The following is a 27186-nucleotide window of genomic DNA, read 5'->3' on the forward strand; positions in this document are numbered from 1 at the left end:
TCCCAGTTCTGCCTTGTTCCTCCTTTTTCTCGGCTATTATAGCCCACACTCCCTACCATTTCCAAGGTCTTTTGGGAAACTTTGTGAAAGGAGGAGCCTACACAGGAAGGATGGGCTGCACCTAAACCAAAATGGAACCAGATTGCTGGCACTTAACATTAAAAAGGTCATAGAGGATTTTTTAAACTATGAGCGGGGGGAAAGCCAATGGATGCAGAGGAGCACATGGATTGAAAAGAGACATCTCTTAGAGGAGGGTCTATTAACAGAGGGTATGTCTACACTACAAAGTTAGTTCGAACTAACGGACGTTAGTTCAAACTAACTTTGATAGGCGCTACTCCAGCGCTCCGTTAGTTCGAACTTAATTCAAACTAACGGAGCGCTTAGTTCGAACTAGGTAAACCTCATTTTACGAGGATTAAGCCTAGTTCGAACTAGCTAGTTCGAATTAAGGGCTGTGTAGACCCTTAATTCGAACTAGTGGGAGGCTAAGGCTTCCCAGGTTTCCCTGGTGGCCACTCTGGCCAACACCAGGGAAACTCTATTGCCTCCCTCCCGGCCCCGGAGCCCTTAAAGGGCCAAGGGCTGGCTACACAGTTTGTGCCAGTTGCAAGGCTGCCAGCACCCATGCCAGCAGACCCTGCACCTTCCACACTATGAGCCAGCCACCCGAGGACACCCAGCGCTCCACTGCTCCCCAGGACCAGCCTGGCGGCTCCCAGGAGCCTGCCCGGGGGCGCAAAAGGCGGGCGCCCGCTTGGTCAAGTGCAGAGATCGTGGACCTCATCGAGGTTTGGGGGAAGCCTCCAATGTCCACGATCTCCACACTAGCCACAGGAATGCGGCCGTCTACGTCCGCATGGCTGCCAGCCTGGCCGCCAGGGGCCACCAGCGCAGCCGGGAGCAGGTGCGCTGCAAGATTAAAGATCTGCAGCAGTCCTACTCCCGGGCCTGCCAGCCAGGGGCCGACCCGGAGGCCTGCCCCCACTTCCATGCCCTGGACCGCCTCCTGGGGGCTCATGCCGTCCCTGCCCCCCGGGACGTGATAGACCCTGGGGCAGAGGGCCCGCTCCAGGAGACAGAGGAGGAGGAGGAGGGCTCTGAGAGCCAGGAGCCTGCCGCCAGCCTGCCCGGGACCCGGGACCCCCAAGGCACCCCACAGAGCCGCTCGCCTGTGTCGTCCAAGGCCGGGGAGGCGTCCACATGTGAGTACCATCGTGTTCCCCTTATGTGTACGGGAGGCTGGGGCGAGAGGGAGCCCCGGGACCGCGCGCCTGGGCCTTGCCCACCAAGGAGCAGCAGCTGGGGATCCTGCAGGGGCCCTGGCCTTGCAGAGGGGAGCTGGGTTTCACACACCTGGGCCTGCAGGGCGCACCACACCGCCTGCAGCAGCTGCCCATGCCCAGGCAAGCAGGAGAGCCAGGAAGGAGGAGTACCAAAGGCGGCACCTCCGGTTCATGGATCACCAGCTCCGCACCCAGGACCACTGGGTCCAGGAGGACCTGAGGCTGCGCCGGAGGAGTCTGGAGGCCCTGGAGGAGCAGGGCCGTGCCCTGCGAGGCCACCTCCAGAGCCTGCTCGACCGCTTCCCATTTCCTCCTCCCCCTGCTCCTCCTGCTCCCCCTGCTCCTCCTGCTCCTCCTCCTGCTCCCGCTCCTGCTTCTGCTCCTGCTTCCTCCACACCCCCTGTCCCTCCTGCCCCCCCCCTCCACAACCATTTCCCACCGACGCCCCCGGACCCGCAGTGTGGCGAGACGGGAGAGGCAGCCGGACTCCCACCACTGAGCTTTCCTTTCCCTTCCTCCCTTCCCTCCCCTTCCAGCTCCCTCCTCCCAGGTTTCCCCCTCCCCTCTCCCTCCCCCCACCCCACTTATGTTAAATATACATACGGTTTTGTTTGAAAAACAGGTGTCTTTATTTTACAGTAGGTAGGGAGGGGAAAGGGGAAGGGGGGTAGGGTGGAAGAAGGCCCCAGTGGGGCATGCAGAGAGAGGTCAGTCCTCCTCCTCCACCAGGAAGCTCCCCCGCAGGGCTTCCCGGATCCGGACAGCCCCCCGCTGGGCTTCCCGGATGGCGGCGGTGCGGGGCTGACCGTAGTGTCCAGCCATGCAGTCAGCCTCAGCCATCCAGGCTGGCAGGAAAGCCTCCCCCTTTCGCTCACACAAATTGTGGAGCACACAACATGCTGCCAGCACGGGAGGGATGTTGTGCTCGGCCAGGTCCAGATGGGTGAGGAGGCATCGAAAGCGGGCTTTCAGTCGCCCGAAGGCCCCCTCCACCACGATGCGGGCCCCGGTCAGCCTGGCATTGAAGGCCTGGCGGGAGGGATTGAGGTGCCCCGTGTAGGGCTTCATCAGCCACGGCTGCAGTGGGTAGGCGGCATCCCCCACCAGGCACACGGGCATGTCCACGTCCCCGACCCTGATGTGGCGGTCGGGGAAGAAGGTCCCGGCCTGCAGCCGCTGGCACACGGAGGAGTTGCGGTACACCCGGGCTTCATGTGCTTTGCCGGACCAGCCCACATTAATGTCCGTGAACTGGCCCCGGTGGTCACACACGGCCTGCAGGATCACGGAGAAGTACCCCTTGCGGTTGACATACCGGGACGTCTGGTGTTCCGGTGCACAGATGGGGATGTGCATCTCGTCGATGGCCCCCCCGCAGTTGGGGAAGCCGAAGGCGCCGAATCCCCGGATGACGGCGTCCAGGTCGGCGAGGCGGACCACCCTGCAGAGCAGCACCCAGTTGATGGCCTTAACCACCTGCAGAGAGAGACACAGCAAAGCGCCAATCTGTGGGGCGCCCGGATGGCTGGGAGCATTCGTGCCCTGGCAGTGCCCCGTGCCCCACTCCCGGTAGGAACCCCCCTGGCGGCGTGTAGTACGTCCGGGACAGACCGACCCCTCCGGTGCAGGGTGCTTTCGCCTCCTCCCGCCCCCCCTTTGTCCCTGGGGCGGCCCATCCCCTCCTCGCAGCCCTCCTCCCCCCTGGCTCGGTGGCCGACGAGTGCCATACCTGCATGAGCACCGCTCCAACGGTGGATCTCCCCACGCCGAACTGGTTCCCGACGGATCGGTAGCTGTCCGGCGTGGAGAGCTTCCATAGGGCGATGGCCACCCGCTTCTGGAGGGGGATGGCGGGCCTCATGCGAGTGTCCCTTCTGCGCAGAGCAGGGGCGAGCCACTCGCAGACCTCCAGGAAGGTGTCCCTCCTCATCCTGAAGTTCTGGGTCCACTGTCGGTCCTCCCAGCGCTCCAGGACGATGCAGTCCCACCAGTCGGTGCTGGTGTCCAGACGCCAGATGCGGCAGGGCACGCCAGTGCCGGGGCGCTGCCGCGGCTCCTCCACGGCCCCCAGGGCAGCCAGACGGAGAGGCAGGGGGCTGACGTGCACCAGGTGGTGCCAGGCAGCCTCGAGCCATTGCTGGCAGGCTTGCAGCAGCAAGTCCAGAAAGTGCGCCAGAAGGTGCAGGGTGAGCTGTGGCTCCATGTTGCCACCTGCGGCGGCCCCCCCCCGAAGGGAAGCACCGACACAGACGGGCACAGAGACCAACGCTTTGCTGTCCCTCGGCAAGGTTGGCAAGGAAGCAGGAAAAGCTGAGAACCGGCTGTCCAGGGGGGGTCCCTTTAAGCTCGAGCCTCAGATAGCCTCAGACAGCAGCCACACAAAGCAACTGCTGACCTGATGCCCGGCCAGAACCTGTTTCAGCTGCCATTAAATGCCCCCCTGCGTCCAATCAGTGTGGACGTGCTAGTTCGAATTAGCAAAATGCTAATTCGAACTAGTTTTTAGTTCTAGATGCGCTAGTTCGAATTAGCTTAGTTCGAATTAACTAATTCGAACTAAGTTAGTTCGAATTAGCGCTGTAGTGTAGACATATCCAGAGATTCTCTACCTTCTAATAAGGAGGAGAGGATGGAAGATGATAAACTAATGGATAAAATCAGATGAGAAACAGTCTAATGAAAAAGGGTGCTATTCAAACACATCAGGAAATGGCAAACAGCTAAATAGTAAAAGCAAAATGCAGGACAATGTAGCACTTTAAAGACTAACAAGATGGTTTATTAGATGATGAGCTTTCGTGGGCCAGACCCACTTCCTTAGATCAAATAGTGGAAGAAAGTAGTCACAAGCTAAATAGTAACAAATTTTTAAAGTGCTTATACACAAATGCTAGAAGTCTAAATAATAAGATGGGTGAACTAGAGTGGCTTGTATTTAAGGAGGTTATGGATATAATAGGCATCACAGAAACTTGGTGGAATGAGGAAAATCAATGGGATATAGTCATACCAGGGTACAAAATATATTGGATGGACAGAACAGGTCTTGCTCGTGCAGGAGTGGCACTGTATGCGAAAGAAAATGTAGAATCAAATGAAGTAAAAATCTTAAATGAACCAAAATGTTCCATAGAATTCCAGGCTCTATGAATATAGCAGTAGGGATATATTACCAACACCTGACCCAGATAGTGATAGTGGCTATGAAATGCTAAGGGAGCGTAGAGAGGCTATAAAAATTTAAAAACTCACTAATAGTGGGTGTACATGTTGCTTCAGGACGGGATGCAGAGACACAGTTTCTTGACACCTTACATGACTGCTTCTTGGAGCAGCAGGTTCTAGAACCCACAAGGGGAGAGGCAATTCTTGATTTAGGCCTAAGTGAAGCACAGGATTTGGTCCAAGAGGTAAATATAACTGGACCACTTGGAAATAGTGACCATGATGTAATAAAATTTAATGTCTCTGTGGTGGGAAAAACACCTCAGCAGCCCAATATTGTGGCACTGAATTTCAGAAAGGGGAACTACACAAAAACGAGGCAGTTTAGTTAAACAGACATTAAAAGGTACAGTGCCAAAAGTAAAATCCCTGAAAGCTGCACAGAATCTTTTCAAAGACACCGTGATAGAGGCCCAACTTAAATGTATACCCCAAATTAAAAAACACAGTTAAGAAAGTGGTCACCAATCAGTCGATTCCTTAGGAATCGATTGCTGCAGCCAGCTGGGTGGGCAGCTGCTTCGCTTTGTTTCAGCCCAGCTGGAGCGTGGCACAACCTCAGTGGGCTGAATGCTGCAGCCAGCTGGTCTGGGGCAAAGAGGGGCAGCTGTCTAGGAGGTGCTGGGGACCAGTCTAGACTGCACTGTTCCCCATGGCCTATGTGCGGGCTTTAGGGAGCCCCTTCCCCATTGACACGCTCAACCAGCTGGGCTGGAGCCATACCATGGCAGCCTTTGGCTCTGTCTGCCCCAACCCCAGCCCCGGAGTCACCACCTGAGGAGTACAGTTAATTCAAAGAGTTTTCCCTCAGAGTATTGTGTCTACACGTGGCAAGTTAATTCGAGCTAATCAATTTCCAGCATGGCGACCGGACACAACTATGCTAATCAAGCGCAGGATATTTAAATCCTGCGCTTGATTTACAACTTCGGTCGCCTTCATTTGCCTCCCTACTCTGAAGTAGGGGGCAAGTGTAGACGTACCCAAACTCTCTTCCAGACCCTGCCCTCTATCCTGTCCTGCATCCTGCCTCCCACCCAGATAGATCCTGCATCCCTATCCCACTCGACAGTAGTCCTGTCCCACACACTGAGTCCCTCATTTTTGTTCCCACCCCAGAGCCTGAGAAAGCCATAAAATCCACTAACTCTGGAACCCCAGAAGAGTAAATCTGGCCTATGGGAAGCCTTGACCCTCAGTCCTCCCCGTCTCTTCCCCTCACCCTGAGAGGGCTGGAGTGCAGAAGAGTGAGGGGTCTTAGTTGGGGGCCACATCAGTGAGGATTGGGGGTTTTGGGAGGAGATTTTTTGCTTCTCACTTATGTGGTCCCCAACTGATTTGTCTGTGGGTCAGTGGCCCCCGACCCAAAAAAGATTCCCCACCCCTGCCATAAATAAAGAAAACATCGAACTCTTTTGTGTTGGACATAATATTTTACTTTGTTTAAAATGAAGTTTGATACTAAGATGAGCAAGTTAAAACACTTAATCTGTTTAATATTTTAAATTAAACCGTTCTCCCGAGCTGCAACACTAGCAAATGGCTTGGGCATAATTATGTAATTAATTGTGAGTTTCCATTGGCAACGGGTAGTCTGTGGAAAGGTTTGGAGAGAGTGGGGCCTCAAGAAAGGGGTGGGTTTTCGGGGAAGGTGTTAGGTAGATCTTGGCTTGCCCTGACATTTAAAAAGTGATCTTGGGTGTAAAAAGGTTGAAGACCACTGCAGTAAGAGAACCAAAAAAATGCCACCATGGCAACCAAGTAAAAGAAGCAGTGAGAGATAAAAAGACATCATTTAAAAAGACAATAAGGTCATTCTGGAGAAACTAAATGAATTCTTTGCTTTGGTGTTCAGGGCTCAGGATGTTAGGGAGATTCGCATAAGAACAGCCATACTGGGTCAAAACAAAGGTCCACCTAGCCCAATATTCTGTCTGGGAACAGTGGTCCCATCACATGATCCCTCTCCTGTCATCCCTTTCCAGACAAACAGACTAGGGACACTATTCCTACCCATCTTGGCTAATAGCCATTGATGGACCTAACCTCCATGAAGCTATCTAGCTCTTTTTTGAACACTGCTAAAGTCCTAGGCTGTGTCTAGACTGGAAAGTTTTTCCGCAAAATCACATGATTTTGCGGAAAAATTTGCCAGCTGTCTACACTGGCCATTTGAATTTCTGCAAGAACACTGACGATCTCATGTAAGATCGTCAGTGTTTTTGCGGAAATACTGTGCTGCTTCCGTTCGGGCAAAAGCCCTTTTGTGCAAATCATTTGCGCAAGAGGGCCAGTGTAAACAGCACAGAACTGTTTTCCGCAAAAAAGCCCCGATCACAAAAATGGCGATCGGGGCTTTTTTGTGGAAAACCACGTCTAGATTGGCCACAGACGCTTTTCCGCAAAAAGTGCTTTTGCGGAAAAGCGTCCTGCCAATCTAGACGTGCTTTTCCGAAAATGCTTTTAACAGAAAACTTTTCCGTTAAAAGCATTTTCGGAAAATCATGCCAGTGTAGACGTTGCCCTAGTCTTCACAACATCCTCTGGCAAGGAGTTCCAGAGGTTGACTGTGCGGTGCATGAAGAAAAACTTCCTTTTGTTTGTTTTAAATCTGTTACCTATTAATTTCATTTGATGACTCCCTACTTCTTAACTTTTATTTATTTATTTTCTCCATTCCAGTCATGATTTTATAGACCTCTAGCCTATCCCCCCTTGGTCTTTTTTCTAAGATGAAAAATCCCAGGCTTTTTATTCTTTCTTATGGGACCCGTTCCACACCCCTAATCATTTTTGTTGCCCTTCTCTGAACCTTTTCCAATGCCAATATATCTTTTTTGAGATGAGGTGAGCACATCTGTATATAGTATTCAAAATGTGAAAGTACCATATGTGACGGCGCGTTGGGGGTCCCCCATCTCCTGCACCCCCGAAATGGCACGAACAGACTCCACCAGCCAGTAGAATAGAGGTGGTTTATTGCTTCCCCAGTATACAGCACAGCACAGATGTCATCAGGTTACAAGGCAGGCCTAGGATGCCTCAGCCCCCCTTTATATGGGGCAAGGATCTCGGCTTCTAAACCCCCCAGCCTTTGCTGAGGCTGCTTCCTCCATGCTCCCAGACAGAAAACTAACTCACTCTCCTCCAGCCCTGCCCCCCAGCCAGGGTAGCATCCACCTTCCTTTGTTCCTCTCCATGGGGGGTGGCTGGTCAGACAGGTTGAGACATCCTTTGCATAATGACTCATCCTGTTTTGCTGGGCCGTGGTACCAACTGCAGCCAGTGGGGGTTACCCCAGAGCCAGCAGCATAGAAACAAGCCAGGTACCCCCACTACGTCACACCATAGCTTTATATACAGGCAATTCTCTATGCCTTTTTAAATAATTCCTATAATTCTATTTGACTGCTGCTGCACACTGAGTGGATGTTTTCAGAGAACTATCCACAATGATTCCAAGATCTCTCTCTTGAGTAGTTGTAGCTAAATTTGGGTATGTCTACACTACAAAGTTAATTCGAACTAACAGCCATTAGTTCGAATTAACTTTAATAGTGTCTATACATACAAACCGCTAGTTCGAATTTAAATCAAACTAGCGGAGCGCTTAATTCGAACTAGGTAAACCTCATTCTACGAGGACTAACGCCTAGTTCGAATTAAGTAGTTCGAATTAAGGGCTGTGTAGCCACTTAATTCGAACTAGTTGGAGTCTAGTCCTTCCAGGTTCCCCATGGTGGCCACTCTGGGCCAAACCAGGAAAACTCCTCTCCTCTCCTCTCCCCCAGCACTGAGCCAGGGAGCCAGCCGTCCCCCCATCCAGTCCCCCAGCACCCAGGGCCCAGCCAGGGGCCGTAGACTGCGCTCACCCTCTTGGACTAGTGCGGAGGTCATGGACCTCATTGAGGTTTGGGGGCAGGTCCCCAACCTCCATGATCTCTGCACTAGGTGGAGGAACGTGGCCATCTACGGCCACATAGTGGCCGCCATGGTCCAAAAGGGACACAGGTGCACCCAAGAGCAGGTGCGCCTGAAAGTGAAACAGCTGCGGCAGGCGTATGCCAGGGCCACCAGGGGTGGCACCGCAGCAGGGGCTGCCACTTGCCCCTACTTCCCTGCCCTCGACCGACTCTTGGGGGCCAGGGCAGTCCTCACCAGCCTGGGAGGCAGCGAGCCGGGACCGGAGGGCCCTGACCTGGGCGCACCGGAGGGGCCACCACAAGCAGTTCCAGCACCGGAGTCGGCAGGGTCGTCCGGGGGGGCCGTACTGGGTAAGTGACAGAACTGTCCCCTGCCCGGGGGGGGGGAGGCGGAGACGGAGACCAGGGACCGCACACGTGGGCCATGCCTCCCACGGATCATGCAGCCACCTGTGCACATGCGAGCACGTGTCATGCCACCCTTGGGCAGGTGGCTCCAGCTGCGTGACACGCAGGGGCCGTGGCCCAATAGGCACATGCTCTCCCTTCACACGCCCCCTCTACACAGAGGCAGGGGACATCTCCCCCCCACCCCGGCCACACTATACACGGCAGAGGGACATGGGTGTGGTCTTGGGGCAGCTCCCAGTCCCGGGGAGAGCCAGACATCCTGACCATGGCCTCTGTACAAGCACAACGGCTCTGATGGTGCAGGGCATGGTTGCCCTCACGTCGCAGGGGGGAGGCCGGGGGAGGAGCTGGGCATCATCCACTGTGTCCACAGGGAGAACTGACCACTTCTCTTCTTTCTCTACAGCTGCACCAGCTGCTCATGCAGGGCGCACCACCCCAGCCAGGACATGCTCCCGCACCCGTGGCCTGCTCCGGACCACCACCATGGAGCAGGAGTACTGGGATCAGCACCTGGGGCTCTGCGAGCCCTGCACCGCACCATGGAGGCCTGGATGCGGGCAGACCTAGAAATGCAACCTGAGGACCGAGCTAGAAATGCAACCTTGCAGGCCCTGCTGCAGAGCATAGTTCCCTGTGCCAGTCCTGCGCCTGCTGCCCCCCCAACAACTGTCTCTCCTCCCACTCCTTGCCCGCCTCCCACCTCTTCCTCCTTAACCCCCACACACTCATCCTCAACGTCCACACCCCCCACCTCAACCTCCGCAACCTCCACCCCATCCCCCCAGGGATGCTGAGGCTTCCTCCCTCACCGTGCCGGGAGGCAGTTGGCCCGGCGAGACCCCCACCCCTGATCCCTGAGTTTCCCCTCCTCCTCCTTTCCCTTGCTTCCCCCTTCCAGCTCTCTTCTCCCAGGTTTCCCCCTCCCCTCTTCCACCCTCTCTCCTGGCCTCTCCTGCCTCCTTTCCCCCGAGAGGGTGTTTTGGTTTGTTTTTGTGTTCAGCAGACTAATAGGATTCTGGTGAGAAAGTAGATAAAACACAGAGGCATTAGTGGCCATGGCCCAAGTAGTAGAGAACACAAGGAGAATGATTGGATGTGGTAGCTGCGGTATGTACATGATTCTGGAGGGGGGACCTGAAAGGAGTTTTGTTTGCATGAAGTGCCACCTGATAGAGCTGATGGAAGAAAAGATCCAAGGATTGGAGATGCAGGTGGAAACTCTGGTTGAGTTTAGAAGGGGGTTTGAGCAGATGATGGGGCAAAGGCATGACGTGGCTGAAGGGGAAAGCTTAGATATGCAGATGGAAGCAGGATCAAGGGCCTCAGAGGGGGGACTGCTGGGCGAAGAAAATAGACAGTGGAAGCATGTGACTCAGAGAACCAGGCAGAGAAAAAGATGGGTCAGTGAAGGAAAAATAGAGCTCAAGAACAGGTATGTGGAGCTGGAGAATGAAGAAGGGGTACAGCAGGTAGATAATGAAGATGGAAGGGTGAGGAAGAAGAGAAGAGTGGCTAGTCCCATAGATAAAGGGGAAGACTTAATGGAGACAACACCAATAATGAGCATTAGGAGGATACAGGATGGGTTAAAGAGGACTACAAGAGAAAATAGGAATGGCAAAGACTTGCAGCCAGAGGAAGCTAGAGATAGACCAGAGAATCGCACTGTCACTAGGAAAAGGCAGGTCTATGTGATTGGGGACTCCTTATTGAGAAGAATAGATAGGCCTGTTACCAGAGCTGATCCAGAGAATAGAAGGGTGTGCTGTCTGCCAGGTGCTAAGATACGAGATGTGGAACTGAGGTTGAAGAGGATTATTAAGGGAGCAGGAAGGAATCCATTGATCATCCTTCATGTAGGAACAAATGATACGGCTAGATTCTTGCTGGAACGAATTAAGGGAGACTATGCTAGGCTGGGGAGGATGCTTAAGGAAATTGAGGCTCAGGTGATTTTTAGTGGGATTCTGCCTGTTCCTAGAGAAGGGCAACTAAGATGTGACAGGATTATGATGATCAATAGATGGCTTAGGTAGTGGTGCTATAAGGAGGGCTTTGGGATGTATGGTCACTGGGAGGCATTTATGGACAGAGGATGGTTCTCTAGGGATGGACTTCACCTAAGTAGGGAGGGAAATAGACTTCTAGGATGGAGGCTGGCTCAACTTATTAAGAGAGCTTTAAACTAGGAATTTGGGGGAGACGGTTGGGAGATGCCCAGGTAATCTCCACGCCAGATTTTAACACGGAGAGGGAGGAAAACGAAGTAAGAAAGGATATAGCTGGGGGTAGGAGAATGAACATGAGGAAGGGTGGGGTGGATACTAGCCTAATAGGTCATATTGGAGGTATAACGTCCGTGCCAAATTGGGTAAAGAATGTGAATGAGGCCAAACAGCAAAAATTAAGATGTTTGTACACCAATGCGAGGAGCCTAGGTAACAAAAAGGAGGAACTAGAGCTATTGGTCCAGGAAGTGAAACCAGATATTACAGGAATAACAGAAACATGGTGGAATACTAGGCATGACTGGAGTACAGGTATTGAAGGGTATGTGTTGTTTAGGAAAGACAGAAATAAGGGTAAAGGTGGTGGAGTCACATTGTATATCAAAGATGAGGTAGATTATAAAGAAATAAAAAGTGATAGAATGGAGAAGACAGAGTCTGTTTGGGCAAAAATCACATTGGGAAAGAAAACTATCAGATCCTCCCCTGGGATAGTGCTTGGGGTGTGTTATAGACCACCAGGATCCAATTTGGATATGGATAGAGACCTCTTTAATGTTTTTAATGAAGTAAATACTCATGGAAACTGTGTAATCATGGGAGATTTCAACTTTCCAGATATAGACTGGAGAACAAGTGCTAGTAATAATAATAGGGCTCAGATTTTCCTAGATGTGATAGCTGATGAATTCCTTCATCAAGTAGTTGCTGCACCAACAAGGGGGGGGTGCTATTTTAGATTTGGTTTTGGTGAGTAGTGAGGACCTCATAGATGAAATGGTTGTAGGAGACAACCTTGGCTCGAGTGATCATGAGCTAATTCAGTTCAAATTAAATGGAAGGATAAACAAAAATAAATCTGAGACTAGGGTTTTTGATTTCAAAAGGGCTAACTTTAATAAATTAAGGAAATTAGTTAGGGAAGTTGATTAGACTAAAGAAATTATGGACCTTAAAGTGGAGGAGGCCTGGAATTATTTTAAGTTAAAGTTGCAGAAGCTGTCAGAAGCCTGTATCCCTAGAAAAGGGAAAAAAATTATAGGCAAGTGTGTTAGACCAAGCTGGATGAGCAAGCATCTCAGAGAGGTGATTAAGAAAAAGCAGAAAGCATATAAGGAGTGGAAAATGGGAGGGATCAGTAAAGAAAGCTACCTTACTGAGGTTAGAGCATGTAGGGACAAAGTGAGAAAGGCTAAAAGTCAGGTAGAGTTGGACCTTGCAAAGGGAATTAAAACCAATAGTAAAAGGTTTTATAGCCATATAAATAGGAAAGAAACAAAAAAAGAAGAAGTAGGACCGCTAATTACTAAGGATGGAGTGGAGGTTAAGGATAATCTAGGAATGGCCCAATATTTGAACAAATACTTTGCTTCAGTCTTTAATGAGGCTAATGAAGAGCTTAGGGATAATGGTAACTTAACAAATGGGACTAAAGATATGGAGGTAGATATTACCATATCCAAGGTAAAAGCGAAACTTGAACAGCTTAATGGGAGTAAATCGGGGGGCCCAGATAATCTTCATCCAAGAATATTAAAGGAACTGGCACATGAACTTGCAAGTCCATTAGCAAAATTTTTTAATAAATCTCTAAACTCAGGGGTTGTACCATTTGACTGGAGAATTGCTAATATAGTTCCGATTTTTAAGAAAGGGAAAAAAAGTGACCCGGGTAACTATAGGCCTGTTAGTTTGACATCTGTAGTATGTAAGATCCTGGAAAAAATTTTGAAGGAGAAAGTAGTTAGAGACATTGAGGCTAATGGCAATTGGGACAAATTACAACATGGTTTTACAAAAGGTAGATCGTGCCAAACCAACCTGATCTCCTTTTTTGAGAAAGTAACAGATTTTTTAGATAAAGGAAATGCAGTGGATCTAATCTACCTCGACTTTAGTAAGGCATTTGATACAGTACCACATGGGGAATTATTGGTTAAATTGGAAAAGATAGGGATTAATATGAAAGTTGAGAGGTGGATAAGCAACTGGTTAAAGGGGAGACTACAGCGGGTCATATTGAAAGGTGAACTGTCAGGTTGGAGGAAGGTTACTAGCGGAGTTCCTCAGGGATCAGTTTTGGGGCCAATTTTATTTCATCTTTTTATTGCTGATCTTGGCACCAAAAGTGGAAGTGTCCTAATAAAATTTGCGGATGACAAAAGTTGGGAGCTATTGCCAATTCAGAAAAGGATCGGGATATAATACAGGAAGATCTGGATGATCTTGTAAATTGGAGTGATAGCAATAGGATGAAATTCAATAGTGAGAAGTGTAAGGTTATGCATTTAGGGATTAATAACAAGAATTTTAGTTATAAGCTGGGGACACATCAGTTGGAAGTAACGGAGGAGGAGAAGGACCTCGGAGTCCTGGTTGATTATAGAATGACTATGAGCCGCCATTGTGACATGGCCGTGAAAAAGGCTAATACGATCTTGGGATGCATTAGGCGAGGTATTTCCAGTAGGGATAAGGAGGTGTTAGTGCCATTATACAAGGCATTGGTGAGACCCCATTTGGAATACTGTGTGCAGTTCTGGTCTCCCATGTTTAAGAAGGATGAATTCAAACTGGAACAGGTACAAAGAAGGGCCACTAGGATGATCCGAGGAATGGAAAACCTGTCTTACGAAAGGAGACTCAAGGAGCTTGGCTTGTTTACTTTAACCAAAAGAAGGCTGAGGGGGGACATGATTGCACTTTTTAAATATATTAGAGGGATAAATACCAGGGAGGGAGAGGAATTATTTAAGCTTAATACCAATGTGGACACAAGAACAAATGGATATAAGCTGGCTAGTAGGAAGTTTAGACTTGAGATTAGACGAAGGTTTCTAACCATTAGAGGAGTGAGGTTCTGGAACGGCCTTCCAAGGGAAGTAGTGGGGGCAAAAGATCTATCTGGCTTCAAGATTAAACTAGATGGGTTTATGAAGGGGATGGTTTGATGAGATAACATGATCTTGGTAACTAATTGACCATTCATTATCAGTGGGAAATAGGTCAATGGAGGGATGATAGGAGTTACTATAGAGAACTTTCTGGGTGTCTGGCTGATGAGTCTTGCCCACATGCTCAGGGTTTAGCTGATCGCCATATTTGGGGTCGGGAAGGAATTTTCCTTCAGGGTAGATTGGCAGAGGCCCTGGAGGTTTTTCGCCTTCCTCTGTAGCATGGGGCACAGATCACAGCTAGAGGATTCTCTGCATCTTGGGGTCTTCAAAGTATTTGAAGGCTTCAATATCTGAGCTATAGGTGAGAGGATTATTCTAGGAGGGGTGGGTGAGATTCTGTGGCCTGCACTGTGCAGGGGGTCAGACTAGATGATCATAATGGTCCCTTCTGACCTTAAAGTCTATGAGTCTATGAGTCTCCCCACCCTCCCCAGTTATGCTGAATAAAGAGAATTGTTATTTTTGAAAATACGTGTCTTTTATTTGACATCAGGAAGGGGGGGCTAGGGAAGTGGAAGGAGGAGAGGGAGGAATGGGGCACAAGCCCCTGGTGGGGCAGACCGAGGAGACTGTTAGCACTCCTCAGGGTGGAAGCGCTCCCACAGGGCCCCCTGGATCCTGACAGCCCCTCGATGGTCCTCCTGGATGGCAGCCTGCAGAGTACAGCTGGGCTGCCGGCAACGTGTCCACGAGACGCAGCAGAGTCCCCGGGGGCAGGTCTGGTTCCATGTGCACTCCGAGACACAAATGCTTTGCTGTTCCTTATCGAGGTAGACCAGGAAGTGGGGAACCCTGAGAACTGTCTGTCCGGGGTGGGGGTCGGGCCCCTTTAAGCACAGCCCTTGGCTAGCCTGAGACAGCAGCTCCACACTCTAAGTCCTAACCTGATGCCCTACCGGCACTGCTTCCGGCCATCCTTAACCTCGGTTCAGGGTCCATTCAATGTGGACATGCTAGTTCGAATTAGCAAAACGCTAATTCAAATTAGTTTTTAGGTCTAGATGCACTAATTTGAATTAGCTTAGTTTGAATTAACTAATTTGAATTATGTTAGTTTGAATTAGTGCTGTAGTGTAGACATACCCTTAGTCTCCATTATGTATAGTTGGAGTTATTTTTTCCAATGTGCATTACTTTACATTGATCAAAGACTTTCTGGAAATCTAAGTATACTATATCCACTGGATCCCCCTTTTCCACGTGTTTGTTGATCCCCTCAAAGAACTGTAGTAAATTAGTAAGGCATGATTTGCCTTTACAGAAACTGTGTGGCCTTTATATTATATTAATTATATTAATCTATGTGTCTGACAATTTTATTCTTTAAAATAGTTTAAACTAATTTGCCCAGTACTGATGTTAGATATACTAGTCTGTAATTCCAGGATCACCTTTTTAATTATTGGTATCACATTAGCTATCTTCTAGTCATCAGGTATAGAAGCTGATTTAAAGGATGGGTTGCAAACCACAGTTAATAGTTTTACAATTTCACATTTGAGTTCTTTCAGAACTCTTGGGTGAATGCCATCTGGTCCCAGTGATTTGTTACTGTTAAGTTTATCAATTTGTTCCTAAACCTCCTATAATGATACCTCTATCTGAGACAATTCCTCACATTTGTCACCTAAAAAGAATGGCTCAGGGTTGAGAATCTCCTGAATATCCTCAGCCATGAAGACTGAAACAAAGAATTCGTTTAGCGTCTCTGCAATGACGTCATCATCTTTGAGTGCTCCTTTAGTATCTCGATCACCCACTGGTTGTTCAGCAGACTTCCTGCTTCTGATGTACTTAAAAAGCATTTTATTATTACTTTTTGCCCCACCCCTTGTTAAGAATAATATACATAATTGTCACATCACTATATGATCATTCAGGAAATGAGATTTCAAAGCCTCTCCAATTCATAGACTCAACATGCTTTTCTTATTACCCTGGTGTCTGGCTGCTCATAATTAGCAGCTAGGCGATCTACCTCGAACCCCACCCCCCCATACCTAAATTTTCTCTCTTACTTGCACATAGCAAACAATAGGAATGTTGATTTTGCTGAGGACAAACCTAGTCAATAAACTGCCAAACATTGCTTTTAAACATCTAAAAGCACATCCTACCACCAGTCTACAGTTGCTCATCCTGTAGTTGAACTGCTCCTTACTGTTGTCAAGGCTCCCTGTATATGGCTTCATGAGCAAGGGGAAGGTTGGGTCTCCAAAGCTAACTATTGGCATTTCATCATCTCCAATGATAATTTTTCAGTCTGGAAAGAAAGTTCCATCTTGCAGCTTTCTGAAGAGACTGGAGTTCCTAAAGATGCACACGTCACACATCTTTCTTGGCTATCCCACATGGATGTTGGTGAAATTACATTGTGATCCACCAGAGTCTGCAACACTATTGAGAAGTACTCATTGTGGTTTCTGTATTGTTTGGCATAGTGTTCTGGTGCTAAGATAGGGATGTGTGTTCCCTCTATTGCCCCACCACATTTTAGGGAACCCCACTGAGGCAAAGCCATCCACTATGTTATGCATGTTTCCCAGCGTCAACATTCTATCTAGCAGAAGGGAATTGATTACCAAGGCTTCTTGAATCACAGGAGTCCCCTCTGATTCCTAACTGTCTGGCAGCAGTCTGGCATTGCAAGCTTCCATGGGGTTATTGCCGCTCAGTTCTCAACTGTCAGAGCAGGTCTCATTGGCTACGTCTAGACTGGCGTGATTTTCCGCAAATGCTTTTAATGGAAAAGTTTTTCTGTTAAAAGCATTTGCGGAAAAGAGCATCTAGATTGGCACGGATGCTTCCGTTAAAAGCACTTTTTGCGGAAAAGCGTCCGTGCCAATCTAGAAGCGGTTTTGCGCAAGAAATCCCCGATCTCCATTTTCGCGATCGGGGCTTTTTTGCTCAAAACAATACCGCGTTGTCTACACTGGCCCTCTTGCGCAAAAGCATTTGCACAAGAGGGCTTTTGCCCGGACAGGAGCAGCATAGCATTTCTGCAAGAACACTGACAATCTTACATGAGATCGTCAGTGTTCTTGCGAAAATTTCAGTGGCCAATGTAGACAGCTGGCAAGTTTTTCCGCAAAAGCAGCTGCTTTTGTGGAAAAACTTGCCAGTCTGGACACAGTCATTCTGTATTGTTGCATGTCAGGAAGGGGGGAAACAATTTGCAAAGTTCAATTAAAGTGTCCTGGTGCATGCAAAAGCTTTACAGCCACTGTTCATTGTCCCATAGCTGCATAACTATGTGGTCTCACTAGTCTGTGTTTGTCTCATGGGACCAGAATTGGTGTTCCACTGTATCAACAGGATTGACTGCCTCCAGCATATGTGAATTGCTCCACTTAATGATGAGGGAATAGTATGAGCTAAAAACCACTCCCTTCATATTCATGTAGAACCGCTTCTCATGATCACAGCTGCCCTGGTTGCCACCCCCATCTACTTTTCCTGCCAAAGGAGGATGGGAGAGAGGGATGGAGAGAAAGGGTATGGTGTATCCTGAGAGGATTATTTGTAGCACCAATTTATCAGATGTTATGCCCAGCTAGTTGGTGTAAAAGAGGGGAAGGCAATGGTTAAATATCTTAATATTTCTTGACAACTCTGGAGCAGATGGAATCATTTTTGGTCCCTCGATTGACACCTCAAATTTGCTCATTTTGTTGTTGTGGCTGGTTCATAGTGCTGCTTTGACTGTATTTATGCTGCTGCCTGTCATGACCACACTGATGTTGCGGTTGGTGATCCTGTCTTTGCTGCTGGTATATGTATGCTGGACACCTTGGTATATGGTAAGGCTGGCATCTATACTGCCTCTGCCTAGTTGCAGGTGTATGGACTCCAAGAGATTGGAGCATCACCGTGGAATCATTCATGGAGTAAAGGACCTTGTTGGTTTTGGCTGAAAACAATGGTAAATCCTCTACAGTTGACTGTATCTCATGGGGAAAAAGCTGAAGAGTTAAGTGCAAGGCTCGTCTCATGACAACTGCAGTTGCTGTCAATCTTGTGACTCTGCCAGCAGCGTTGAGAGCATCTTGTAGAGCTGTCTATGATATCGCATATCCCTCCACAATGACTGTTTTTAATTGCTGTTTCTTGGCCTCTGGTATATCTTCAATAAAGGTGTTGAATTTTAAGTAGTTGTTAAAGTCATATTTGCTGATCAGTGCTGCATAATTAATGATGTTGAATTGCAAGGTGAGTGATGTGTAAACTTTCCTGCAGAACAAATCTAGTTGCTTGCTGTCTTTATCAGCTGGAGTGGAGCATGGCAGATGCTGCTTGTTCCTCTGATTGGCCATCTTCTCTACCAGAGAATTTGGGGGTGGGTAAAGAGGAATTTGGACCCTTTATGGGGAACAAATATTTTCTATCCGCCCTCTTACAGGTCGGAGGGATAGTGGCAGGAGCCTGCCAGATAGTCTTGGTAGGATCTATAATGGCAGGATTTATTGGCAAAGCAAGCTTGGCCGATGGAGTGGTCTAGAGGAGGTTGGTAAGCTCGTGCTGCATCTCTGGAACCTCCTCCATGCAATATTAAGGTTAGCTGCAACCTACTGAAGAGATTCTGAAAGGATGTGAAATTGTCAGCTGCGGTGGGAGGTGGTGGCATGACTGCCTTATCAGGCTAGGAGGACAAGTTTGTGTCAGGGGATGTATTGAGCCAGACTCATAGGATTGTAGATCTGCCATCTCCTGCTGCATCCTCTGTGGTGTTATAGATTGTGAGGGAGGAGAAGGGACAGGCTGAGTTTCCCTCTTTTTTGTGTGTTTTTTTTACATAGTTGTATGCCCATGGGCTCCAGTATTGCCACCGGGAGCTGTGAGGCATGTGTAGTGGCATCCATGGCGTGGGCCCCAGGGAGGAATACCCATGCCAATTGGATGCCTGAAGCTGGGATGGGTCGAAGGCATAGATATCTCGATATTGGGTGATAATTTGGGTGAAAATGTGACTTCCCCATTGTTGTCATCGCTATTTTAGAGTGTGAGCTTAGGTGCTGCTGAGTGTGATGTGTCTGTACCAAGGAACAGGGAATTAAATGTAGATGAAACCATGAGGTCTCTCTTGTGGAAGTGCCTCCGTGCTGGAGTGGATGGTGCTACGATGGACGGTTCCGTGGTCGGTACCATTGCATTTTAAAAAACCACTGATTTGCTGATCGCTTCAAACATCTGGCAAACTTTTTGTCTATGGAGAGAGCCTTAAGCAGTGGCAAAGCAGGCTTCACTGGAGTGACTGAAACTGTGAGACTTATATTCTCCTTATAAAGCAAGTGATGTTCCTTTGTTTTTTGAAATCTCCCACAATAGTCCATGTTATACTTCGGATTCAAGATCCAATATAGGAAGACTGAATTGCTCCCACTGTGCTATTTCCCTAGGAAGAAAATCATCCTATCCCCTGCCCAAAGCCTGAGTTAATGGACATGGCATTTAGAATCCAACCTGCAAAACAAAGAGCAGGAAAACTGCATGCATTCTTTGCAGACGTTATTCTAGTTCCTGAATTAGAACTATAGCAGTGTTCCCCTGCAAGGCACAGGCATAGTGACCTTTGGCCACTAAGTCCAGGAGTAGACCCAATAGTCTCTGCCTCCACCCTTTCCCAAGCTCTACTGCATGCAATAGAGAGGAGTCCCCATGCTTGATCACTCCTGCACTATGCATCCTGTATAGGTTAAAACTATGGATGTTAAAATGTGGTAATTGTGTAACCACTGAAAAACTCAGCGGCTACATGGACCCACAGCTGGATCCCCAGGAACCAGTGCACATTGGGGAACCAAATTTTCAGCCATCTCCCCGTGTGTTCAGGCTTCTGCCTGCCTCCCTGTGCTGCTGCCTTTAATACAGAAGCAGCAATGTGGGGCAGAAGGTGGCTCCTGGGGAGCTAGTGTGTGCCTAGAGCCAACTTATAAGCTTAAAAGCTGGCTCCTGGGACGTACCAGCTCCAGCCTGCAGCCTGCTCCCTGCTGCCCCCGCACTGTTGTCTCTGATACAGGAGCATGGTGGGAGCCTGCATGTAACTGTGAACATTAACTGATAAGCCCATTAACCATGTACATGGTTATACATTCACATCCAGTTGCAGTTCCATTGCACTGGGAACATTCTTCAGCCCTTCTACCGAAAAGAAAATTTTCATTTCTAAAGAACTGCAAGAATGTTCTTTAGAAGTTTAGTAAAGAGCTCATTTTATTATTAATTTACAGCAATTCTAGGAATGTATTCTCTTGCAACTAGGTCCTCTGGGAGCTTAATGAGGATATTTGTTAAAATGAAATGTTCAACGGTTACACGTTTACACGTGAGGGAGGTGGGAGTTGGTGAGAGCAAGGAGCACCGTCTTCTGTCCCTCCACCCCCAGTGCTGCTGCCTCTGTATCAATGGGAGGCAGTAGCATGGTGGGGGGAGCGACTGTAGGCATAGCATGCATAGGGAACTGGCGTAAAAGCTGGCTCCCCACGCATACCAGGTACCTCCTGCCTGCGCCTCTGTGCTGTTGCCTCTGATACAGTGGGAGCTGGTATGCACAGGGAGCTAGCTTAAAAGTTGGATCCCCATGCCCACCAGCTTCTGCCTCCCATCCCTGTGCTGCCAAGTATATGGCTATGTCTACACCGGCAGCTTCTTGCACAAGAACAGCCGTTCTTGTGCAAAAACTTGCCTGCTGTCAACACTGCACATGCATTCTTGCGCAAGTAAATTTACAATATAGTGTTGGAAAACAGGGCTTCTTCTGGAAGAGTTATTCCTCCTCCCACGATGAATAAGCCCTCTAGCGCAAGAGCTCTTCCATGTAGACAGGCAACATGAATTTCTTGCGCAAGAAGCCTCTATAGTTACAATGGCTATCAGAGCTTTCTTGCGCAAGAGAGCATCCACACTGTCATGGATGCGTTTGCGCAAAAACACATCTCTTGAGCAAAAGCACATGCCAGTGTAGATGTACTCTTGTGGAAGACTTTCTGCGCAAGAACTCTTCCATAAAACAATTATTGCGCAAGAAGCTGCCAGTTTAGATGTAGCCTATGTGAATAATGCAAATAGTGAATCATGTATACTGTAAAAAAGTTTTCTGTATTATTCTGGAACAAGTATATGATTTATTGTTATCCTAATCTCCAGTATAACTCCTTGTAGTTTTTAAAAATACTTTACAACTGTCAAATATTTCAGGAACATTCTGCAACAGACAGTGTGCCAATGTATTTCAAAGTGTAACTGTGAGATTACTGCTAAGTGCAGAATTGTTCAAACCTCTAGGCTGTGTCTACACTGGCCACTTATTCCAGAAAATCAGCCGCTTTTCCAGAATAACTTGCCAGCTGTCTACACTAGCCCCTTGAATTTCCGGAAAAGCACTGACGATCTACTGTAAAATCATCAGTGCTTTTCTGGAAAAACTATGCTGCTCCCGTTCAGGCAAAAGTCCTTTTCCGGAAAACTGTTCCGGAAAAGGGCCAGTGTAGACAGCACAGATTTCTTTTCCACAAAAAAGCCCCAATTGCAAAAATGACAATCGGGGCTTTTTTGCAAAAAAGCACGTCCACATTGGCACGGACGCTTTTCCGGAAAAAGTGCTTTTCCGGAAAAGCATCCTGCCAATGTCGACGTGCTTTTTCCAGAAATACTTATAACGGAAAACTGTTCCATTTTAAGCATTTCCAGAAAATCATGCCAGTGTAGACGTAGCCTTACAGTTTTGTCTATTCCAGAAAGGATTTGCTGGTGTAGTTTGTTAAACAGGCAAACCATCTTACCAATTCGCTGAACTAAATGACTTCTTTTCTAGTTTAACTGTATCTACACTAAGGTTTTGCTGGCATAACTATGTCAGCTAGGGAGGTGATTTTTTTCTCTCCCTATACTCCCAGTTGTATGCTGGTAAAAGTTAATTATAGTCCAGGCCTAAGGTCACAGCAGGCGTAAGCCACTGGTATTCCCATCCTATTCTTCAGATCATTACCAAGTACATGTGCATTATTTGTCCATTTCTTGAATTTTTTTTATTAACTTAGAGTAGGGCGCTGCACCCTCTGCTTACTATGCTCACCAACACCCCTCTCAATGGGGGTAGGTATCTGGCTGCGGGGAGGATGCAGGAGTGGGCTAGGGGCAGGGTGTCTGGCCAGGGGAGGGTGCAAGAGCAGATGAAGGTGCAGGAACAGGCTGGGGGTAGGTGTTTGGGCAGAGGGAGGGTGCAAGAATAGGGGAGGGTGCAGGAACAAGCTGGGGATAAATGTCTGGTGAGGGGGGAGAAGCCAGGAGCAGGCTGAAGGTGCAGGGTCTCAGCAGGGTATTTAGTGAGGGTATTGGGGGTGTGAGGTTTCAGCAGGGTGATGAATGAGGGGGCTGGGGCTGTGGAGTCTTGGTCAAGGGGATGTGTGAGGGAGCTGAGGTTGTGGGGTCTCAGCTGAGGAGGTGTGTGACAGGACTGGGGATGCAGGAAGGGCATGCATCTTGTGGGTCCCTCCCCCCCCGAAGCACTGGGGAGGGGGAGAGGCCACATGGTTCTTGGACCCCTGGAAGGGGGGAGGGCAGGTGGCTCCTGGCCCCCCCAGAGGAGAAGGGTGCATGTTCTTCCCCCCCCAAGGAAGAGGAAGGGCATGTGACTCCCATCCCCCCACCTCTGCAGGAAAGGGGAGGGTGCATGGCCCCAGTCCCTCCATGGGGGGGAGGGCATGCAGCTCCCTACTTGCTGGAATACCGGGGAGGGAGGAGGCAGGGAAGCTAAGAGCAAAGTGGCAGTGGGACACAGAGTGACGTGATGACATCACTCTGTCATCCTGCAGGAAATTATTTTTATACATATAATAGGGTGTGTCTAGACTACATGCCTCTGTCGACGGAGGCATGTAGATTAAACAGATCGGCAGAGGGAACTGAAGCCGCAATTTAAATAATCGTGGCTTCATTTAAATTTAAATGGCTGCCCCGCTCTGCCGATCAGCTGTTTGTCGGCAGATTGGGGCAGTCTGGACGCGCCGCTGTCGACAAGGAAGGCTTTGTCGATCGGCGCAGCTAAACCTGGTTTCACGAGGCATACCTGCGCCGATTGACAAAGGCGTCCAGACTGCCCCGATCTGCCAACAAACAGCTGATCGGCAGAGCGGGGCAGCCATTTAAATTTAAATGAAGCCGCGATTATTTAAATTGCGGCTTCAGTTCCCTCTGCCGATCTGTCTAATCTACATGCCTCCGTCGACAGAGGCATGTAGTCTAGGCACACCCTTACAGAGATAACAAACTTAAACGTGAACTTGCCTATTTCTAAGATTGTTCTCCTCAGATTCCTTTGTCTTTGCTTTACTGCTCCTGCGTTGAAGCTAACCCTATACCCCCTTATTTTGAAATTGCAAGTGGAGTGTCCACAGTTCCAAGACCGTTATTTCAAAATAACAGGCTGGTTATTTCAAAATCTGTATTCCTGCTTTTCTCAACGAATAATGCTTATTTCAAAATTGTCATTTTGAAATAGCATTTGTGTGGATGCTACACAAATTCTGCTAATTTGAAATAATTGTCCTCCAGAGGCCTTTCACAGCTGCACCTGTGGCTGCTCTGGCCATACCTGCCAGCTACACTGGCAGAGCTTTATAGAATCTAAAGGTAGCCATCCTGCAGCAAAAAAACTTCAGGACCAGACTTCAAAGAGAAACAGCTGAGCTACAGTTCATCTTCAAGTTTGACACAATCAGCTCTGGATTAAACAAAGACTGTGAATGGCTCGCTAACTACAAAAGCAGCTTCTGCTCTCTTGGAATTCACAACTCCAGATCAGCTACTAGAAGTGGGCCTCATCCTCCTTGATTGGATCCACCTCGTCATCTCCAGCCTGATTCTGGCCTGCATATTTATACCTGCCTCAGGAATTTCTACTACATGTATCTGATGAAGTGGGTCTTTGCCCACGAAAGCTTATGCTCCAATAAATCTGTTAGTCTATAAGGTGCCACCGAAATATTCCAGGTGTGGCCTCACCAGAGCCAAATAAAGGGAATAATCATTTCTCTAGATCTACTGGCAATGCTCCTCCTAACGCAACCTAATATGCCATTAGCCTTCTTGGCTACAAGGGCACACAGCTTCTCATCCACTGTAATCCCCAGGTCCTTTTCTGCAGAACTGGTACTTAGCCAGTCAGTCCCCAGCCTGTAACAATACTTGGGATTCTTCCGTCCAAAGTGAAGCGACTCTACACTTGTCCTTGTTGAACCTCATCAGATTTCTTTTGGCCCAATCCTCTAATCTGTCTAGGTCACTCTGGACCCTATCCCTGCCCTCCAGCGTATCTACCTCTCCCCCTAGCTAAGTGTCATCCGCAAACTTGCTGAGGGTGCAATCCATCCCCTCATCAGATGATTAATAAAGATGTTGAACAAAACCAGTTCTAGAATTGATACTTGGGGCACTCGTTAGAAACCAACCGCCAACCTGACATTGAGCCGTTGATCACTACCCGTTGGGCCCAACATTCTAGCCAGCTATCTGTCCATCTAACAGTTCATTTATCCAATCCACATTCCCTTAACTTGCTGGCAAGAATATTGTGGGAGACCGTATCAAAAGCCTTGCTAAAGTCAAGGTATATCACATCCACTGACTTCCCCATATCCACAGAGCCAGTTACCTTATCATAGAAGTTAATCAGATTGTTCAGGCATGACTTGCCCTTGATGAATCCAACAGAGCACCACCCTGGACTGGTGTGGAGATTCTGGATCTCATCGAGGTCTGGGGCGAGGAGCCCAACCTCCAGGATCTCCACACCAGAAAAAGGAATGTCGATGTCTACAGTCAGATGGCTGCCAGCCTGTCTGAAAAAGGACACACACAGACCCCTTGACCAGGTCTGCATAAAAATAAAGTTCTGGCAGGCTTTCAATAAGACCAGGGAGCAGAGTGGATGCTCTGGGGTGGCACCTCACATGTGCTGCTACTACAACCTGCTCAATGTCATCCTGGAGGGGGGCCAGTCAACTCCCCCCATCATCATCAACTCTGGCCAGGACATGCGCAGCATCAGCCTCCATGGGGGCAGGGCTATGGAGGAGGAGGAGGAGGAGGAGCAGAACAGGAGCAGGCCATCCAGATAACCATGTCCACAAGCCAGGAGCTGCTCCTCGCCCTGGAGCCAGTCCCGACTTCTCCCATGATGTCTCCCAGGTGTCAGATAAACCCAGAGAAGAGACTTCAGGTGAGTTCTAAACTTTCCCTAGCTACATGCGGGGGCAGGTGACAGGCTGCAAATTCCTTGCTCAGCCTCAGGAGTGGCGCTAGACAAGCTGCTGGAAACTGGTGCCCTAGGCAAAACACGCAATCAGCACCCCCGCCTCCAAAGCCCTCAATGGCCATTTATCTTGGCGCCCTAGGCAACTGCCTACTTTGCCTTTATTGATGGGCCACCACTGCTCAGCCTATTCAGCCTGGAGGTTGCACAACAGCCTGTGCATATGGTTGCACATGGAGTGCCAGTACAGAGCACTCAGCCTCATGGTGCTCTCACATAGGAACCCCTCAGTCCTTCTCACAAAGTTCCTGGAGAGGCTTGCTTTATTCCAGCCTCTGTGATGTGACACCTTCCCATTACAAGCCACCACTAACGAGTCTGGGGTCATGGAAACACACAGAAGTGCCGCACATGGCACAAGGTCATGCCCACACTTGGGTAGCGTCCACTCCCAGTCAAGTACAGTGATGGAGAGGAGGAATAGCATGTGATTCACAGCCATAGAGAGGAGCCCTTAAAAGCACATGACAGCTTGCCTGACAAAGCAGCCAGAGGAAGTATCCAGCCTTCTGGTGCCCTCCCCAGAGTGCTTCTGGGGGCGCTAAATCTGAGGCAGGCTCCAATCAGTGTGGATGCACTATTTTGAAATAATTCAGAGCTTTTTCAATGCTGCCCCACAGTGTGGACACACCATTTTATTTCAATTTTGTTATTTCGGGAGTTATTATTTCAATTTTACTTATTTCAAAATTATTTCCTAGTGTAGACATGCCCTCTGGGTGGCTGTTAAGTTGACTCAGTAGAATAGCTCGACTATCCCCGTTCCTAGCACAGAAGGAGTTTTACAGTTGAAGAGTAAAATTCTCAAAAGTGCCTCTTGTTGACTTTCAATGGGATGGAGGATCCTATATAATAAATGCAAAGTTTTTGAAAATTTTAGCCTCAGTATTCTGATTTCTTAGCACTGCACTTGATTGGCTTCTACCTCTACTTTTTTGCAAACTGGCAATGTAAAAACAATGAATGTTCTAGCAGCACTTTAAACACTAACAAAACATTTAGATGAAACAAAAAACAGGACTGTGTAGCACTTTAAAGACTAACAAGATGGTTTAATAGGTGATGAGCTTTCGTGGGCCAGACCCACTTCCTCAGATCAAATAGTGGAAGAAAATTGTCACAACCATATATACCAAAGGATACAATTTAAAAAAATGAACACATATGAAAAGGTCAAATCAATTTTCAGAACAGAAGGGGGATGGAGGGGGAGGAAGGAGACTATGGGTCTGTCTCCCAGAGCCTCTCGGAGTTTAGTATCCTGTTCCAGTATAGGCTGTAGTTTATTCTAATCCCACTGACAGAGACCAGAAACTTCAGGATTTCTACCAAGCATTTATAAACCTCAACTACCCACCCAGAGAAATAAAAAAGCAAATTGAAAGAGCCAGACGAATACCCAGAAACCATCTACTTCAAGACAGACCTAAGAAAACCAACAATAGAACACCACTTGTCATCACCTACAGCCCCCAACTTAAACCTGTCCAACACATTATCAATAAACTACAGCCTATACTGGAACAGGATACTAAACTCTGAGAGGCTCTGGGAGACAGACCCATAGTCTCCTATAGACAACCACCTAACCTCAAGATGATTCTTACCAATCACCACAGGACCACACTAATACCAACCCTGGTACCTTCCCTTGCAACAAACCCCGTTGCCAGCTTTGTCCACATATTCACTCTGCTGATACCATTATTGGACCCAACCAAGTGAGTTATAAGATCAAGAACACAAATTCCAGCGCATCCAGAAATATAATTTATGCAATTATGTGCCGAAAGTGTCCGTCCGCTATGTACATTGGACAAACATCTCAGAAACTTCACCAAA

At 48.4% G+C, this 27186-nt stretch overlaps 1 protein-coding gene across 6 annotated transcripts in view; it reads right to left on the bottom strand.

Moving 5' to 3' along the window:
* NRG4 (neuregulin 4) overlaps positions 1 to 27186 on the bottom strand; it is a 96250-nt gene that overhangs the window by 24422 nt on the left and 44642 nt on the right. Inside the window, exon 6 of one of the 6 annotated variants that reach the window (XM_025186211.2) lies at positions 25698 to 26189. The exons of the other annotated variants lie outside the window; for them this stretch is intronic. Coding sequence (XP_025041996.2) covers positions 26081 to 26189 — 109 coding nt within the window. The 3' untranslated portion in view covers positions 25698 to 26080. Of the gene's footprint in view, positions 1 to 25697; positions 26190 to 27186 lie in introns of those variants that run through there. 6 annotated transcript variants of the gene reach the window in all.

The sequence above is a fragment of the Pelodiscus sinensis genome, chromosome 14 (genome assembly GCF_049634645.1).
Source record: "Pelodiscus sinensis isolate JC-2024 chromosome 14, ASM4963464v1, whole genome shotgun sequence".
Taxonomy (NCBI): domain Eukaryota; kingdom Metazoa; phylum Chordata; order Testudines; family Trionychidae; genus Pelodiscus; species Pelodiscus sinensis.